Source organism: Crocodylus porosus, unplaced genomic scaffold (assembly GCF_001723895.1).
Source record: "Crocodylus porosus isolate Cpor-Errol unplaced genomic scaffold, CroPor_comp1, whole genome shotgun sequence".
NCBI lineage: Eukaryota > Metazoa > Chordata > Crocodylia > Crocodylidae > Crocodylus > Crocodylus porosus.
The window spans coordinates 2094664-2114784 of NW_017728914.1; the positions used below are offsets into that span (position 1 = coordinate 2094664).

A 20121-nucleotide genomic window follows, 5' to 3' on the forward strand; every position below is an offset into this window, starting at 1 on the left:
AGCTGTGGGTGTTGTTTGGTCTGGCAGTCTGATGTTTCAGACTGTCCAACCAGTCTTAGATATAATTTTAACAGAAGGCTATTACTTAATGAGAGGCCAGAATTCCCACAGCACTGAATGTTACAGGAGTATCCCTTGCTGGTATTGGTCACATTTCCTAGAGTGGCCTGTAAGAGGATGGAGCAGAGGTCCTATGTCAGCAGAGGGTTCTTCCCTGGCCTTCGGTCTCCTCTGCTCTAAGGCCTCTTTGCAATATATGTGTGAAGGGTGCAGTTGGCATTTTACTCACAGAAAGTCATCCAATCACTTTTAAACTTGCTTGAAAACTAGGCATAGAGCTTTAACTGGCATTTGCCTCTGCATACTAGGTTTCCATAATGCTAGGGGCTCATCATTCCTGACCTCCCTGATCTTACAGGGGCGGGGTGGCTACATCTAAAGCCTGGCATTATCAGGGCATTATGGTGCTTGCATCAGTTCAGAAAATAATTCAAGTTGTAAAAGCTGGGGCAATTGCTATAGTGAGAAATGATGGCAATTCTCACCAAGGGATGTAACACCTGTGCTTGGAAGTAGACTCCTCTGCACAGTGATCCACAGCATCACCTCACAATAAGACATCCAGCCTTGTTTCCTGGATTCCAGGAATTTGGATTCCAGTCCAAATTTTGTCTTTTCACTGCTTCTGCTCAGCTGCATTTACACATCTGAGTTTACTAAGGAAACTAAATGTCAACAAAGCAGAGTTGCTCTGCACTGTTCTGAATATTATCTGGATGTCAGTCCTCCTTTGACTGTTCCTTCTGTTACCTTGAACTCCCAGGTCCAGTCTTGTTGCCAGTTTCGGTTCAGAAAGGCACATTAACAGCATGATTAAAAATTCCTGTGAATGTTGTTGTTGTCTCTAAGAGATATTAGCTGGGTTTGACAGCCCCAGTTCACACCCCAATTCTTGCCTGAACTTGACTGTTGTAATTATGTGTTGGCTTCTGTTCCTTTTGTTTCCTCCAGCCATCATTGGCTCTTATAGAATTTGGCAGCTGGGACTAATAATGTGGACAAAACTATTTCATCATAATATTACAATTCCAGCTGTGCTGAACAGGATTCTAGTTCAACAACAAAGCACTGATGATTGCACAGAAGACTGCACTGTTTATTTCCTTGTTATGTAACTCCTTTTGCACTGGGTTCTCCTCTACTCGAGTTTGCTGCCATATTCCACCGATCAGCCAGTGGACTATCTGATACAGGGGCAGTGTGGGAGGTCTACTTTGCATGACTTACCTGGCATACTGCATAGCAAGACAATGAGTTAAGGGAGATAGGAAAGAGGACATATTATTTTGTCGAGGAGACCTTTTGCCTGGTCATTTTTACAGTCTATGAAATTTTTGGTGCATATAGTCACTGGGCACATCTACACATGTGCTTTAATGTGCATTAGCCTATTTTACTGCGCATTAAAGCACCATGTCAAAAACCATGTTACGTGGAGTAAAAATAGGCTACTGCACATTAATCATCACTAAAAAAGCATGTGCTTTTAATACTGTGCAGTAGAGCAGCCTATTGCACATTTATTTAGTACCTTACTTTAGAGGTACGAAATTTAATGTGCATTAGGTAAAGTGCACACTGTGGATCACATAGCAAGCTATATCATTCAAAGGAATTATAATTGAATTGATGCCATGTTCTGTTCTTCAGAAAATATAAAAAAGATTCAGAAGTGTTAAAGCTTAATTTGTGTTAAAATTAAAAAAATCAGAAGATAAAGTCTTGTCTTTTCTGATTTTTTTTGTAGGACTCAATAGTGGTCTTATAAATAAACTCTGAGATTTCTCAGCCCTTCACTGAAGGGCTTAGGTGTTCAGTTTTCAGCATTGGAGTTGGAGTACTGGAATTAAAAAAGATACACAGAGTTTTTAAGTCTGAACAAAAATCTTACCCCCCTCTCAATTAACTAGGTTTCATTTCCGTGATATCTCTCATGTTGTCAGTGTTGCCAAATCCCATGATTACATCACAGTTGGATTTTGGTGACTGCTGGAGGTAATCTTACCAAAAGCAATTACAAGTTTCACCCAGAAGCTTTGACTGGTTGCCTTCCTCAGTTTCCCTCCTCTGAAGAGAGGCAGGGAGGAGATGGTTGGGGGTAGGAACAGCCAAACAAGGTCATGTGGAAGGAAGTGTGCACTTGCTTTTCTCCATTGTGGGGATGAGGAGAAGAGAGGGATCACCTATACAATTTTAAACAGCAGGGAAGGAGGGTGCAGCTTAGATGGCTAGTGAAGTCAAGCCTATTATTAGTTTTCCCAATATCCCAGATTCTGACCTGAGCCACCACATTTCTTAGTTTGTCAGTATATGGGTGCAGATGCTCAACTATACCCACTGGGAGAGGAGCCCCTTTCGTAAGTGCTACAAGGATCTTTCCTCTGATCTCTGTCATTTCTTCACTGCAACAGGTCTTCAATAACCACTTCCTCAACCATCAGTCAGTTAGAGCAGGTGCCTTTCCAGGCTTGCTCTAAAGCAGGCCCTACATGCTTACATGAGCGCACAGCACTCCACCCCTCTCTGGGCTTTGGCTTTCTTATCATGAGCATTCTTATCATCAATGTTAGCAAGAACTTGGCATAGTGCAGCCCAGTTTCTCCTATCATTGGGTTTCTCCTTGGATTTCTTTCTGAGGGCTGTTCAGCCCATCTGCTAAAACTCTCCCTCAGCGACACCCTCACTTCTTTTATGCCTGGCCACGGTAAAGAACCACCTGTCCCAGTGAGTCAGCAGAATTTACTTAACCCTTTTCAGCAGGATATCGTATGGAAGTGCTATATCAAAGAGACATCTTTTTCTGATTGTGTGTTACATGGAAATAGGGTCAGTTTCAAGTTGATCAGCTTCTGAGACTGGCTCAGTGTAAGATTAGCACTTGCTTGGGTGTTGTTTTAGGCAAAGTAAAAGTGGTTTCAGGTGTAAATCCTGTCCCCAGGTCCCCATGGCAATTTCAAGTGTTTTACAAGCACATTTGTCTATATTTTAAACTCTGCTTTTCTTTTCTGTTACTGTGTAAAAAATTCTCTATCAACAGTAGTAGAAACCGGCTAAAAAATTGACTGTGGAAAGAAACTAGTGAAATTGGCTGTACACAATGTGCTCTCAAATACATAAAGTAAACACGCTGTAAAAAGTAGAAATACCTTTGTGTGAATTCCTTTCTGTTACTGTAATTGCAGCGGGGGGCAGGGTTGTGTAAAAACAATACATAAAAACCCAGAAAGAAGTGTATTTTTATTTTATGTTGCTGGCAGTCCCTTCTTCTGTGTGCTTTTATGAAACCATCTTTAACTACGTGATCACATATTGCTTTCACCCAGGAGCCCTGCCTCATTTGGTGCACAGAGTAGACTGCATGCACTGAAAGCAGCAGCTGCTCAGTATTTATACTTATCCTCATACATACCTTTATAAGTCATTTGGAATGAAGCAGAGCTTCTGCAGGGAAAGCACCCTATTGATCATGAGCCTGCACATTCAAAATGAAATTCCAGTCTGTTTTCCCATGCATCCCCAAGCTGTGCTGAAAGGGTGAACACTCACATTGAGAAACTGGTTATTGAATGACTAGTTATTGAATGTAAAATATCACTCATCTCACTGTATGTATGTACTCATGGTCTATGTCAATAGCACTTTGGAAGCACACTCCTTAGTAAAGTCCTGGTATCACAATGCAAATATCACTGCTCAGGCATGACATACAACTATGATTTGCAGAGCCCTAAGCCCTGCTCCTCTTGGCTGAAGCAGCAAAAAGTGAACACAAACTACTATTTGGCTATTTGGCAGACGCCGTGGCAGTGCTAGGATTGGCTGTGTGTGGTGAGGAGCCATGATCATGGAAGTCCAAGGGACTGAGGCAAAACACAAAGTGAGTGGGAAAACAAAGGAGCAATAGAAAAACTAGAACATGATCTTATAGGTTTGTAGAAATCTCCATAACTCCACAGAGAGGCAGTTCTAAGGGGGCAGTGCATGATGAATGGCTGATCAGAGCCCAAATCTGATGTCTTATTGCCAATCTAGGAGAAGATTCCCTACTCCCTAACAATCTAGTGGTGGGGTCTGACATGCAAGGTCATAGCTCACAAGCAATAGTCCATGAGCTAAATCCAAGAACATGAAATATCCCCTTTTCCAGTGACATAAAATGCAACATCCAATATATAATGGTCTGTCAGAGGGTCGTGTTGAGAGCATCATATGGGCAAAATCCCCAAAGAGCACTATCCAATAACACCAGGAACTCAGTAATAGACCTATGGGAGATTATGGGTTAGCCAGAGGTTGCTGAGAAGGATAGAGGGATATTAATAAGGAGGAGAGATTAGACATTATAGGCTCATTTTCTCACAGAGTGATCCTCAGAGGGATAATGGGGGATACGCTGCTGTTGGAGCTGCACCTGTTCCTTTTGGAAACAGTGCCAATGATCCCCTGGGTGAAGTGCTGTAGACAGGCTCCATCCTGTGACAGAATGGAAGATTACACCCTGGCCACCACTACAATGATTTAAATGTTCACACATACCTCTGAATTGCCCCAGTGTGTAATCATCTATGTGGCACTTAACTTCCCATCCCTGCCATCTTGTGACTTCTGCCAGTCTCAGACTATTCTGGCCATCTCCCTCTGGGCTTCCTCCCCACTTGAGTCATTCATGTCTTTGGGGCAGGGGGCCAAAGAGATGCCTCCATTTGGAACCCATCAAAGTAACACAATCAGCCCAAGAAATTTCTAGGAAAGCAAAGCTCATAAAGAAGCTCTGTGGTGGAAAGGAGCTCTGGGGTGAAGGGAGTGATTTGGGGGCGAAGCGCCAACATATTATACACAAACATTTTGTAAAACATGCCAGGAGAACTACCAGTGAACTACCAGTGACCTTTGGGATGTTGTATCCAGAGCCCTGTGTTCGAGCGCAGAGGGGATAGGCCTACCTGTGGGGCTCTGGTGAAACCAATGGCTAGGGTAACAAGCGCACATCTAGGTATCCCAATAACAGATCGATTGGAAGGAATTAAAAAGAGAGCCACAAAAATTATTAAAGATCCTGGTTTATTCCTGGTCTTGTGGGCACTACCACAATACAAATAGGACAAAACTAGTAATGAAAGGGCCCATGAGAAAGATGAAAAGCAATAAATATGAATCTGAGATCTCTCTACTGCTATAGGTACCATGTGGGTCCTGAGGAGGGAGCGGGGCTATTTATGGTAGACCAAATAATTTAGCTAAAAAAAGTAGTGAGACATCCTCTGGTCCGGTGGATAAGACCCTAGCCTGGGTCCCAGGAAATCAGTGTTGTAATTCAGGCTCTTCCACTGACCTACTACATGGCCTTGGGTTAGTCACTTCTCAATTTTCTTCCTTTCCCCTCCTGTCCTGGGCTATTTTCATTGAAAGATTTCTGTAGAGAGAAACTGCCTCTCGCTGTGTCTTGGCTAGGAGTTTTCTGTGCTACTGCAGGACTGCCCAACTCCAGAGTGGCTGCATTCTATGCAGGGACCCCTCTACACTGTACTGCAGCACACCATGCCACACCACTCAGATGTCGCCCTATTTCATGGGAGCCCCAGGCACCTGAAAGCTGCAGGGTCCCTGGGCCCTGTGGGCTGTGCTGCCTTGTCTGACCCCCAGGGATGGGAGCAGGAAGCAGAAGCTGGAGGAGGGAGGGAGAGCCCATAGATGTTAGTGACAGCAGTAGTAGCTGGAGCTGTGTGGAAGGCAGTGCTTATGCAGGAACCTGTGGGCCCCAGATTAGTTCCTCATCTTGTGGGCCATGAGTTGGACAGCTCTGTGGTATTGCTTTACAAACAGTAATATTAGGAGCAACACATGAGCTGAGGGAAGATAATTATAGGGGCAAAGGGAGAGGGCTGGTGGACAGATGCAAGGCAAGGATCAGAGGAAGATAAATATTTGGTATAAATGGCTTGAGGGACTGTAGCTTTCCGGTAATAAGTGAGACAAGAGGAGATCTGTATAGGAAAAATGGGTAGACTCTGGGCTACAGCTACAGGGGCCATGGGATGAAATTTACAAAAGCAATATCCTCTAAATAGCAAGGAAACTTCCTACAAGTGAGATCTTTCAGACTACGAAACACTCACCCACAGGAATTAATAGAAGCTCCATCCCATGAGTCATTTGGACAGCCCTGATTTACAATATCCTATATGTCCCTTTGTTACCCAGATGGAACACATCTCCCCACATGACCACCCATAGATACATTTCAGGCTGCATCCTGCACCGGTTTCACACAGGCTAGGCTGGTTACAGTGCAAACAGCCCGTGTTTGCTCACGTGTTTTGCGGCATGTTGTGGTATTTGCACTGTACACAACCAGGCAACTTGTTTGCAAAGTTATTTTGTAGAAATTTGTAGCAAAATTCAGGGCAGAATGTTATGTCCAAGTGAGTCAGTGTATTGTAACAACACTACAGGTCCCTCTCAAGTCAGACTTGTCTCACAGAGACAATACCAAGGTCTGATCAATGTTGTGGTGTTGTGTGCTGCCAGGTTTTACTACCCTGACAACCCTGCTAATGATGGGCCTGGTGACTGATGGCTTGTCCTCATGCTGTCTGGGGTAATACATGATGATCCATTCACAGCATTCACAGTCAGCTTCAATCAGTACAGTTGTGCACAACACTTCCCCAGGCCCAGGAGAGCCACTCTTGTGGGAACACTTGGTTCTTTGCATTATGCCACTTGAGAGCCTTAGCCAAGATGGTGAATAGTGATGCAGTTCAGTCTGGTATCTCCTAGCTGACTGATAGTGAGGGACAACTGGAGCTCCACCTGCCATGGAAACCAAGCACAGAGCTGTCTAAGAGAACAGTGAAAGCCCTGAATAGGGGTGTACAGTCCTTTACTTCCCAAAGATTTCCTTCTTCACCTTCTTTCTCCTTCCCTATATTACTCATTTTGTTCCGCACCAACTCTGTTAGGGAAAGGGAAGGAGGTTTCTGAAGGACAGGTTTTAAATCAAGAGGCTCAGACAGGAAAATCTTGCAGGCAAGCTCTTGCAGTACTCTCACAGTAAGCTAAGGAAGTATTGGCTGGATGGATGGACTGTAAGGTGGATAGAAAACTGGCTGGAGCATCGGGCTCAGAGAGTAGTAATCAATGACTTGATGTCTAGTTGGCAGCCAGTATCAAGTGGAGTGCCCCAGGGGTTGGTCCTTGGGCTGGTTTTGTTTAATGTCTTCATCAAAAACCTAGAAGATGGCATAGAGTACATTTTCAGCAAGTTTGCAGATGGCACCAAGGTTGCGGGGGGGGGAGTAGTAAATACACTGGAGGGTAGGGATAGCATTCAGAGTGACTTAGAGAAATTGGAGGATTGGGCCAAAAGAAGTCTCATGGGGTTCAACAAGGATCTGCGCTTAGGATGGAACAACCCCATGCACCAGTACAGGCTGAGGGCTAACTGGCTGGGCAGCAGCTCTGCAGACAAAGACCTGGGGGTTACAGTGGACACTAAGCTGAATATGAGCCAGCAGTGTGCCCTGGTTGCCAAGAAGGCTAACAGCATACTGGGCTGCATTGGTAGGTGTCTTGCCAGTAGGCCAAGGGAAGTGATTATCCCCCTCTATTCAGCACTGATGAGGCCACATCTGGAGCACTGTGTTCAGTTTTGGACCCGCCACTACAGAAAGGATGTGGATGGATTGGAAAGAGTCCAGCAGAGAGCAACAAAAATGGTGAGGGGACTGGGGTACATGACTCGTGAGGAAAGACTGAGGGAACTGGGCTTATTTAGTTTAGAGAAGAGGAGACTGAGAGATGCTTTAATAGCAGGGAGGCTTGGAAGAGGATGGAGCTAAACTGTTCTCAGTGGTGGCAGATGACAAAACAAGGAGCAATGGTTTCAAGTTGCAGCAAGGGAAGTTTAGGTTAAATATTAGGAAGAATTTTCTCACTAGGAGGGTAGTAAAACACCAGAACAGGTTACCCAGAGAGGTGGTGGGAGCTCCATCCTTGAAGGTTTTCAACACTTGACTAGACAAAGCTTTAGCTGGGATGATCTAGTGGGAACGGTCCTGGTTTGAGCAGGGGGTTGGACTAGATAACCTCCTATGGTCTGTTCCAACCCTAACTTTCTGTGATTCCATGACTATCTCAAGAGGCAAGACAGTGCCTAAGATGCAAGCTGGAGATTGGGGCCCACCATGATGCATTGTCTTCTGAAACTCTCATGGATGGCCTATAGCTATGGGAAGCCTGACCCATATCCAAGTTCTGGATTTTCACTACAGATACTCTTCTGAGTTTAGTGCTGGTGAGAGATCTCAGATGGATAATCCTGATGAATGGGGTTCTTTATCCACAGAGCAGGGATAACATGGGAAATAGCAGATGCAGCTCCTTCCTCAGTTACCTCTCTTATTTGACTGGATCACCCATAGGATGTTGGAGAGAATTGTTGTGTCCTGTTCAGTCCCTGAATACCAATACATCACTATACCCAAAGAAGTGATGAGAAAGGGCTGCTGTTTAGTATTGACCAGATATATTTCAGCTTCAGTGACATTCAAAGAAGCATGATTCCTGCAAGGTAATGCCAAACAATTTCAGCAGCCCCTGTTAGGTGGAGGCTCAGGAACTGTATCATGATATTAGTCTTGTGTAAAAGGCCAAGAAGGAGGAGCCATGTCTTTCAGGCTTGTTTACCCAAACAAAGAAGCAGCTACACTATATTTACACACAACTAAGAAGAATGACAGTGGGTTGGCAATGATTAAACATCACTGTCTCGTGGCACTCCTACTGCAACCAGAAACACGTAGCAGGAGTTTACCTGCTGCTTGGTTATCAGGACAGTAGGAAATGTGCTATAATCGATTCCCATTATCTCCATGCTAGCAATAATGTAAGACTCAGTGCTTTGGTTGCAAGGATTGTGTGTGTAATTCACAAAAGTAGCTTTAACTAGGCACCTTCCCTGCATTAAGCTTTGAATTGTCAATCTCTGCAGGGGCCATAAGATGGTATGGTGTCTCTCTCCTCTGTCTGCTCTGCTTCAGATAAGTTGACCTCTCATTACCATTATTATTAGGCCAACAGTACAGCCCACCCTGATGGAGGAACTTTCTAAACATAAAACCAGCACAGTCCCTGTACCAAAGAGCTTACAGTCTATAAAAACAAAACTAGATGAAGGAAGGCAGATGGGGCAGATGGTGATAAAGCATGCAAAAAAACCATGATGGAGACAGGCACTATGTTTCATGGAAGTTTTAAGACGATTTGAGCAGGAAGAGGCCTGTGTCCAATCTGCCTTGCAATCACTCCTTTTGAAAATGGAAATGGGTGCTTGAAAGCATAGATTTTTAGGCTCTTTGGGTCTCTGCCAAACTGAGACTTAGGTTGTACAAGGCTCCCCCACATTTATTTGTGTGCATCCCTACCCTGTAACCTTCCAAGGAGTGTAGACAAAAGCAATGTATGTTGGCAAAATGGAGCACATATAACTGAATTACAGGTGGGTAGGGGCAGCACACCAGGCTTTCCCCATTGTAGTAAAGAGTGAGGCATTTGTAAGTGCTTTGAGAATCAGTCCTAAAATTCATGCCATGCTGAAAGAACCACAGGCTTAGGAGAACAGTCATTATTTCACAGTGCACTGAAAAACACAGTCAAAATCAGAGAGGCCAATATATCCCATTCTGTACCAACAGGATTTAGTTTATGCTGGCTTCCTTGTGCTTACTGTAGTGCTATCCAGCTCATATACTCAGCAACACTGCTTGAGGTATAACAAATGAGTAGTAGTATACTGTAATGCTGCTGTATTTATGAACAGAAGTTGAGGTAGGCTTCAGTGCTATTATAGCCATTTGCCCACTGGTGATTCTCTGACTTCCTCCATGGCTGCATTTCCTTTTACTCAGAGATAAGTCATCTCCATTCCTTGGAAATACCTAGGAGAAAAATGGTACTTTAGAAAGACTGTGTTTAATTATTGTGAACTGCTCTTAGGATGACCACCTGGATATTATCAGTAATATACATACTATACTATACATACAATATTATCAGCAATACATACTTATAAGATGATCACTAAAGTTTCAGACACACAGAGTTTGGAATTGTTCTGATTTTTGGCTTTTTTACACTGAACCTTTACAAGTCAGGAGTTTGCTCGCCTGTGGGAGCAACTGCCATTCTGGGGGCACAGCTGACACTAAATATGCCAGAAGAGTTGCACACATGTACTTTCACAGAATCCTAGCTTGTAATTGTTCTTCCTATGACATTTTCCAGAATCTAAAATAAAAATAATTGTGATAGAAAGCATACTGCCTTTGAAAACTAAAGTGTAAGGGCAAGCTGTGTCAGAGGACTAGTGATAAAGAGCCTTGCAAGTCTAGTTTAATACACCTTAGAATGGAGACAGCTCAAAATCATTACTTCATGAGAACTGCTTGATAGCCCGGGTGAAATGGGTTGTGGTTTCATGTCAGTTCTATCATTCAGATTCCCACATCAGATAAATAACTATCATAAAGCAAACCCCTTGGGAGGGAGGGAGAGTCCTACTGTGTGTAGCTGAAAAGTGTGATGGACTGAGAGGAGGCATTGCAGGGAATTCTACAGGGCAGGGATGGTCATGGTGGGTAGGTGTCAGCTGATGGTCACTGCTCATGAAAGCCCTGCTGCAACAGAAACCAGACAACAGGGGTTTACCTGCTGTTTGGCAGGAAGAAATGAAACATATCCTTTATTCTTTCAAGATGCTGGGTGGCAGGCACTATGTATGGAATTTGCAAATGTGGACATACACTGCAGTAAACTTTGAAAAACTGATATTTGCACCATCCCTCCAGCCTTCTCAAAGATTTTTATTCTGGGGGTCTTAAAACCTATGTAGGGAGCCAGCAGACACCATCCTGAATGACCACAGCAAGGGACACATACTTCCTGCCATATACGCCCTCCTGAATTGCCACAGAACTGAGGGCACATCCTTCTCTCTTGCACGCCAACCTGAATTGCCACAGCATTGTGCGTGTGCCCTTCCCCTGACACATATATCATCCTGAATGACCACAGCTGTGAGGACACACACTTCCCTCTTACATATACCACAAAAGCCACAATTCTGAATTATCACAGAAGTGATGTCAGCCTTTCTCCTCACAGACATGAGATCCTGAATGACCACACCATTGAGGGTGTGCTCTTTCCTTCACACACTATCTTGAATTACCACAGCGGTGTGGTCATGGCCATCCCCCTCCCACACACTGCAAGGTCAGCCATCTTTAATTATCTTTGCCTGATGAGGCATGCACTGGCTCCTGTATAAAATCTGGTTGGATTTTAAAGATGTTGTAGGTTGGAGCAAAATCTGGTTGGATTTTAAAGATGTTGTAGGTTGGTGACATATATAAGAATCTGCAGTTCTGCCTCCCCTGAGGGAAATAAAGAAGTCAACTGGCTGTTCACAAAGATTAGTCTGTGCGAAATAACTATGAAGTTCAAGCTTGTCCACAGAAGGAAGGGATGTACAGCTACAGTTCCAGTTGCCTGGCTTGGCATTAAGATCTTTGTGTCAGACAGCTGATGTTGGTGGTGGGTTCTGGATGGTGAACTCCTTGCTAGAGCCATCAAACTGGAAATGAGACAAGAGACGAACACATGACAATGCCATCAGCAAGTCAGGCAATGGGTGGTGTTTTGGCACAGGGTGAGCACCAAGAGTGAGTGGTATCCCTGCCCAGAAAACACTGGTTCCACACCTTCCTTCCTGTCATGGGCCAGCAGATCAGAGTGTGCCAGATCTGTGTCACCAGGTAGCATAAAATACAACTATTCCATAGCTAACAAGAGACTTGCAGAGAGACTGGAAGGAAAGAGAAAAGGGGATAGAATGAATAAGAGGACATAAAGGAAGGGTTGCCCTAGGAATTTCACACCCAGTGGGGTTTGGTTCAGGTGGTTCAGGTTCATTTGAGCCATTTGCAAAGCCTGACTCATTTGGTCTTCAATGCTTTCACTCTCAGATGTCAGGTGGTTTCATTGCTACCCTGACTCCTCAGCTCAGATTTCAGTGCTTCCCGAGAACATCCCGAGCTACTGTCTGATCTTTCAAATCGTGTACATTTGTAAACAAGTGTTTAGATGGGTCAGCCCCAGGAGCTGCTCACATCCATGCCCAGTGACTGGCTGGTTGGCTCAGGGCAGCATGAGCAAGTCATGGCTAGTGTTTGCCAGGCTAAACTCCTTATTTTGATAACAGTGTTTTGGGCTGTGCTTCCAGGTGTTGAGCTGTGTTTGTCCTAAACAGGCTCTGGACTGTTATAAAGGCAGGATGACTGGAATCTCACAAGTTATTGCACTGCTCAGGGCAAGACGAGAATCAAGGACTCTGCTGCAGAGGAGTGTGGCATTCTGACACACATGGGGGAGCAGGTACCTGATGCAATGAAAATGGAGGCAAGTGGGGGCCTCCTTCCCTGTGTGGAGCCAGACACTGGTCTGGCCAGCAGTGAAGAGACCAGTCCAAATGAGCCCCACAGCAGAAACTCTGTGGTAATTTGCCAAGCAGTTGGCCGAAGTATCTTCACTTCCAGAGTCTCCACAGCAGCTGAGAGAGTTGGCTTCATGCTGCAACAGGAGGAGGAGAATGATGCAAGCTGCCCGCTGTTATTTATACAGCTCAACGAGCTGCTCAACACGTCGGAGGGCCTGGAGTGGAAGCAGACTGCCAGGTAGGTACATAGGTGCAAAAGGTAGTGAAACTCTGTAGGGAAACTCCTAATGTAGGAACAAGGGGATTGCCAGAGCCATATAGAGAAATGACCCACAGGACCTAGTCTTCTGCCTCTGATGAAGTTCAAAGCTGGGTAGTTCAGAGAAAGACCTAAAATCCCCATGACCCTCCTCATGGTGCAACATTATTTCATGGGGGAGAGTGGGGATTTTTTCCCTTCCTCACTGAAACATGATGATTATTCATAGGTAAGTTAGCTTGAAATGAAAGATGTTAAATTCTGTCTAACCTAGCTTCTGAAGGCTAGCATGGGGGCTGTCTTGCAGGAAATTCTCCAGGCCAACATCAAATGACTCAGTTCACGTGAAATTACTTGAAAATGACAGATTCTTGCCTCAGTCCTGTTCAGAAATGCTGCAGTTTGTATATTGTTAAGAAAAGTTGTTTGTTTCTGTTTTAATAATAGTTGCCTTTTAATCCCACTATCTGACCCTTTCTGTCTCTGTGTGCTACAGGCCAGGGTAAAGGTTACCCCTTGGATTATTCCTATTTAGAAAATCCACCTGATGTGACCTTGCGTTCTGTGCTCTCAGGTTGAACCCCCACATTCTCAACCTAAGGTGCCTCAGCATGAATATTTCATAAAGAAGCCAAATGAAAAATGGGGTAGTATTATTCAGCCAGTGTGAGAAGATGCAGGTCAGGTTGCTGAGATTTGGGGTAAAAATAAAATATGGTGCTAAGGGAGACACTGCTACAGATAATGATGTGTGACCCAGCACTTTCCTTAGTAGATGTTGCTGTTATTCTTGCAGAGAGAGATTCCATATTTCAACAACTTGGGAGTGAACTTGTCTGAGCTACTTCTGAAAATAAAAATATCCTTAACTGCTATCCATGGGGAAGCTGAGGCACAAAGCAGCTATGTGACTAGCCCAGAGGCAGGGAAGGGGGATGGGACTGCAGTTCAAGAGAGTCTGACCCTCAGGCTTGTATTTGGCTGCTGCTGCCTCACGTACATGTATGCCTGAGCCTCAGTGCTCTGCCCCTTGATATGCATCTCATTCATTTTTAAGGTCACATTACACCCTGGATCTGCATACCTTGGTTCCCATAGATATTAGCAGGAGTGGCTTCTGTGGCTTGGGGTTCGAGGATGTGGTCTGTACAGCTAGTCCCCATGGAATGTTTTGGTTGGGTTTTTTGGTAGATTTTATAGAAAAAGACACATTTCTGAATTTCTGCTACCTCCAAAACTGGGCAATTCAGACTTCTTACTTCATCCTTTCTTCAGGGCTGCTCCACACATTATCCCAGTAGGTAGAATCACCTGCAGTACTGTTTACATTATGCAGGAGATTCTGGCGGTATCCAACATCTAGTGTAAAAAGCCAAAAGCATTATTCCAATTGAAATGTTTTGTGGAGTGCTGCTGGCATGGCTTATCAATTTGTGCTGTGGTTTTCTCCCCCCGGGTCACTGCTGCTTTCCTCTCCCTTGTCTTTGATCCCCATCTAACTCCTCTCAGAATATGCTACATCCCCTACAAACCCATTGCAGCTCCAGCTTCCACTCTACCCCCCCTTGCATGTTTCAGGTTCTTGACTCATGGTGAAGGCCCTAGCTCCCCATCTGATTTCCTGTCACATCCTTCTCAACTCCCTCACTGCACTAGCAGAGCCTACCATTTTTCCAATTCTTCCTTTACAGTCTTCTTCCACATGGCCTGCATGGATAGAGAGCAAACGCCCTCCCAACCCAGGTTTATCAGATGACCAACATCTCCTTTTGAAATATCCTCCACCAAAGTCTTGCCATATAAAAAGTATACCTGAACCAAGCACTATGAACTGTTCCTTTCATCTAGCTCTCCCAGAGTGGGATATGTTGTCTGCCCATTTAAACTCCTGGCTCCTGCATTCAAGGACTATGTCCTCTTCTCTTTTTGTATGACACCAAGCATACAGAGGGAGCACAATGCACTCTAACAGTGTGTAATAATTACTGCTAATGTTAGGTGCCAAAAGCTTTACCACCATCAGGAAAATCTATAGAGACAGAAATATGACCAGTGCCTGACACTGCTCCGCTCCCTGGCCCTGACACCACATACCTCCTCACTCCCCGAGGTGATGCCGGGGAGGGAGCTGTGTCCTGGAGCCAGCAGAGCCTCACTCGGGGCAGGCAGCGGGTCCTCCCCAAGGTGAGGCAAGGCAGGGATGGAGGCTGCGTGGGGCTGGCGTGGGCTCTCCTCCACTCCCTGGCGCTGATGTGGGGGAGCAGAGCACTTCCCCGGAGCCGGGGAGCCTGCGCCAGGCTCCTGCCCCCACCTCTCCTGGTGCGCGGCCTTGACAAGGCTGTGCGTGGCCACACTTTTAGTTGTGCGCAGCCACACACGTGCACACCTTAGAGGGAACCTTGCTGACAACTGTCACTGGTAATGCTTCTAATATCTGACACTAGTGCAGCCACTAAAAAGGGGAGTTACGTGATCAAACTAACTTGGATGGAAAGACATGTACAGCAGAGTTCTATTCTACTTTATGTGCCCAAATGTCATTTTCCAGCTGTGTAGGTGGTCCTTTTGCCCTTTCTATGCAGTTTATGATTCCGTTATGCATGTAGCATGCAAGTACAAGCATCTACGCAACTACTGAGCACATGCAGTAGCTTATGTACTAACCAGTAGGTACACAGCTACGTGCATGCATACTTGAGCATAAGTCTAGAAAAAATTAGGACAAGGGGGCCCCATGTTTCTATGCCAATAGGTAACTGGTTTGGGCACCTGTCCAAATCTAAGCTCATTTGGGAGGAGATGTGAACTAGCATCTCTCTTAACTACTTTGCTACAGGTTTAGGCAGCACTTAATTACCTTACCATCCTTTCTCTTGGAGCTGAATCCACTGTGTCCAGTGGGGAAGTTTCTGATCCACTGGGAAAAAGGGTTCAGGCTAGAACCCACATCCTGTGTCTTGCTACAGCACCATGCACCTCACTGAACCCCACACCCTCCAATTTGTTCTTTTCTTCTTTGTCACACATCTACCTCTCTTGGCTGACCAAAGAGCCAACCTCAAAAGCAGGCAGTCTCTACTATTTGACCAATAGCCTAGTAGTTAGAGCACTGTGCTGGAAAGCCAAACAGATACAGGCTCAAACTCAGTTTGGGCTAGAACCAAGGTGCCTTGCTTCAGGGGTAAGTGCCATAACAACTCAGCTACTAGGAACAATACTGGGGTAGTCCCTTCTCCCATAGGCCAAGTATAATGTCTAGGTCTCGTACCCATATGCATGCATACATAGCTGCATACCTGCCTGGCTACTACTCATATGTACATAATGCAGGGAAATGGAATTGCAGACCAACTGGAGAACTGCCACTTGGGCTACAAAGTGGAATAGAATTCTGCTCTTACTGGCAGCATTTTATATGGATTGAAAGAAACAGTATCTAGGAGACCAGAGAAGGACTGGCTGATAACTAAGACAGGATATAACAAAGGCCTGGAGAGATTTGGTTGTGATGAAGTCAATGAAGGGAGGATTAGAGGTAGGACTTAAACTTCATGTATGGAGCAGAATGTTTGGGACAATACAATCAGGAATTCAGTCTTGGTTGCATTCAATTTCTTGAATGCCAAGTTGTCCAAGCAGAGAGTTGAGTTAGATAGATGAGACAGAGAAAGGAAAGGACACAGTTTCTTGATGAGGAGAGAGATTTGAAAATCCCCAGAACAACTGAAACCACAGATCTTCACACCAGCATAGATCCCATGGGCCAAATTCAGTTGGGCTGTGAGCATGTATGGGGGCAAAAGGGGGTGCAGTTGAATGAGGCCAGAGTGAGTCTACATTGGAGTAGTGTGCCTACTGAGAAGGAGGATAAAAGGGATGTTATCCCAGCTCAGATTCCTTTGAAATTCACTCAAAATTTGTTCTCTAGTCTGATAAACTGATACCAGAGTTCAGAAAACTGGGGACTTCTTTGCTGGGCCAAAAGCTGATGCCGCTAGAATCATGGAAATGTAAGGCTGGAAGGAAACTTAAGATCTCATATAGTTGAGTACCCTGCAGGACCTTCTCTAAACAGGTTCATGATTAAAGCACTGCAAGTGTAATATGGGTGGTCCATGGAAGATACCCCCTCTCCAATTGAAGGGATGTCAGTGGGTGCATGTACTTTGTTGGAGTGTGGCTACCTAGCTGTAGGCCGGCTCATCTTTTCCTACAGAGCAGAGCAGAGACCAAGAACCCAGTGATATTTAAGTATTTACAAGTTTAATGATACAACATAATATAAAACTTATAACCATGAACTTTACACATATACATACATGTACATATACCTATATCTATATATATATATATATCTATTCTAATATTATAAAAGCCATAGTCTGTCTGTCTGCCCATAACACTTTATTTGCAGTCTGACTGGCTGTCTCGGCAGCCAATCAGAGTGCTCCCAGAGCGTTTGGACTGCAGGTGGTGGCGGCAACACAGCAGACCTCCGACATGACAGCAGGGACAACAGGGATAGAGGAGATGGGGGAATGAGGACAGTGTAAAGGGGGTGGGGAACAGTGTTGGACCCATGGCGGTGGCACAAGGGAGGCAGGGAATGGGCCCAGGCCCACTGTGGTGTGGGGGAAGAGCAGGCCCTGATGCTGCCATAACAGTAGGAACAGAAGGGAAGGAACAGGACGGCAAGGCCAGCACAGCTCCCAGGAGCCAGTGGTGATGGAGTGGACAGAGTGGAGGATGAGGCCAGCCTTGGCCCCACCCCTACTCCTTGGATGCAGCGGTGGCACAGGGTACTGGGTGGTGGCGTTCCAGCCATGCTCTCCACCTCCCGCCCGTCATTCATGGGGAGGGGAGGCAGGCAGATGCAGGCCAGGTGGATGGGGGGTGGGGGAAGTGGACCCTGACCCAAAATGGCAGCAGGAAGGGGGGGGAGGGCAGGCAGGATGGTGGGGGCATCACACTGGGACTGGCCCAGCCCAACTTGGCCTGACCTAGCCCTGCATCGGCAGTGGGGCAAGCCCAGCCCCAGCCCCAAAATGGCAGTGGGCAGGGCTGGGGGGCCTTACTGGGCCCAGCCTGGCCCTACAATGGCAGTGCGGGGCGGGAGAGGGGCGCACAGGGCCCAGCCCCGTCTGGCCTTGTTACAGCAGCAGGCAGAGTGGGGGGAGAGGAGCACCGGGCCCAACCCCACAATGATGAGGGGGTGGGCCTGGTCCAAAACGGCAGCAGGCGGGGGTCACCAGGCCCAGCCCCACAATGGCGGCAGAGAGGGTGGGGGAGCAGGCTCAACCCTGTGGCAGGGGGGAGGAAAGGAGGAGCAGGCCCTGCCCCGAAGGTGAAAGGGGGTGGGGGGGCCAGAAGTAGGCCTCTGTCTCAGCTTGCACCCCCTACCCCCCATCATTCTTGATGGGCAATTGGCCAGTACATTATATACATATATACATACACACAGATAGATAGATAGATAGATACATACACACACACACCTCTCTCTAGATATATACATACACATACGCACACAAATGTTATTTACATATATAGGTTTACACAGGCAATAGCTCTTTTTAACCTTGAACGCAGGCACAGGCCTAATCATCTGCAGCCTGCCCCCTTGACAGGTCCCTCCAGGCAACAGGTGAAGGAGCACTTGATGATAAAGCATGGGTTAGTCTACAAATCAATGACAGGAATATCTGGCAGTGATGGGACAATAATTAAACACATACAAGAAGGTTACACCAAATGAAATACGCATATATACAGATAACCCACACAATGAGTTCAGATATAAAACAGCTTACAGTCCTTTACAGTACAACACTAAGGGCACAGGGTTACAACAGGAATCCCAACAGCATAAGGAACAGCAGCGGGTGGGGCTGGGGTGCAGAGGTTGTGCCTAGAGAAGAAATTGCAACCCAGGAAAAGATCCCATTACCTAATAGAACATCATTATCCTCTCCCAGGTCACTCAACTAGGAGCTCCTCAGGGGTTTCCCATTGATCACAGTGAGGAAGTTTGCTCCTCCCCTGTGGAAATCCCCTTTCCCTAGGTAACACAAAACTGGTGTCCTCCTTCTCAGAGCTGGTTGACCCATCCAGTTGCTGCTCACAACAGGAAGGCCTGAGCTGCTTTGTGCAGCCACTGGGGCCTGTCAGCCTCTCTCAGTTCCCATGCACCACCCCATGCACCAAAGGGGGTACCTGCCTAGGGCAGGAATGGGGACCTATGTCACCTCATATAGCCACAGTGTCCTGTCAGCTCTACAGCCCAGTGCACTGATCCTTGCACTGATGGCCCAGCTCCTGCCTCATGAAGGGTTGGGGACCCGTGCTGCGTCATGCAGCTGCTGCAGTCCCTTTCAGCTCTCCAGCTGAAGACAAACTCAGATAAAAGAACCCAAGGACTGAGGCATGGACTGTGCTGTCCTGCTCATCTGGAGACATCATCTTAAACCTGAGACTCTAGGCTGTGACAGGATCTCACAAGTGCTTGGCACTTTCCTCTGCTGGATATATGTAACACATGACTCTGTGAGTTCAGGACCTTTCACTGTGACCTATTCAGAGGAATGGTTGGACATCCTTTCCCTGTATGCAGATTACTCTGTCATGTCACACTTATTTTGCAGAATCGAAGCTAGCATTCATTGGAACAGATTTCTAGACTGTTCTTAATACAAAGGAAGCCTCTGTGTGTTGTAGGAGTTTGAATGTTTGGAATCTGGTAACATGCATGGGCGTTATATGGCATTTCCCATACACACTGAGGCATTCCCTCTGATGAAGTTTAAATAGCATTGCTGCCTTTACTGCCTGAAGCAGGAAGGACAGATTATTAAATACCTGTTTTCAAAGAAATATCCATATTTTCTCATATATGACATGCACCTTTCTCCACAAAAAAAATCAGTCCCCCCAAATTGGGTGCATGTTTTAAGCAGGGAACCTGTTTTCTTTTCTGCAAGAAGCCAGCTGGGAGAGGCATGCCATGCAGCTGCCAAGATGACTACCAAGATAGTAGAGTCCTGTATCAATCTTCTTACAGCCATGGCTATTAATCCTCTCACAGCCATGGCTATTGGCTGAGCACTGTACCTTGTGTCTGAAGCAGCAAGTAAGCTGCTGGTAGTATCTTCACGAGGCTTGTGATGTGGAAACACTTTATTTACAGGAATTTATATAAAGAACTACTTACAGTAAAGAACTAATTAGTCTTGCTACTGCCCTTGCAAGGGTCTGGGGCCTAAAGTTGTGTGACAGAAAATAACTCCTCTTGGAAACATAAAGTATCCAG

General features: G+C 45.8%; 1 protein-coding gene across 1 annotated transcript in view; it reads left to right on the forward strand.

The window, feature by feature from the left end:
* The first annotated feature begins 12442 nt into the window (after positions 1 to 12442).
* Positions 12443 to 20121, forward strand: part of SLC4A9 (solute carrier family 4 member 9) — a 73302-nt gene continuing 65623 nt past the window's right edge. Inside the window, exon 1 of the mRNA XM_019534794.1 lies at positions 12443 to 12794. Coding sequence (XP_019390339.1) covers positions 12484 to 12794 — 311 coding nt within the window. The 5' untranslated portion in view covers positions 12443 to 12483. The remainder of the gene's footprint in view (positions 12795 to 20121) is intronic.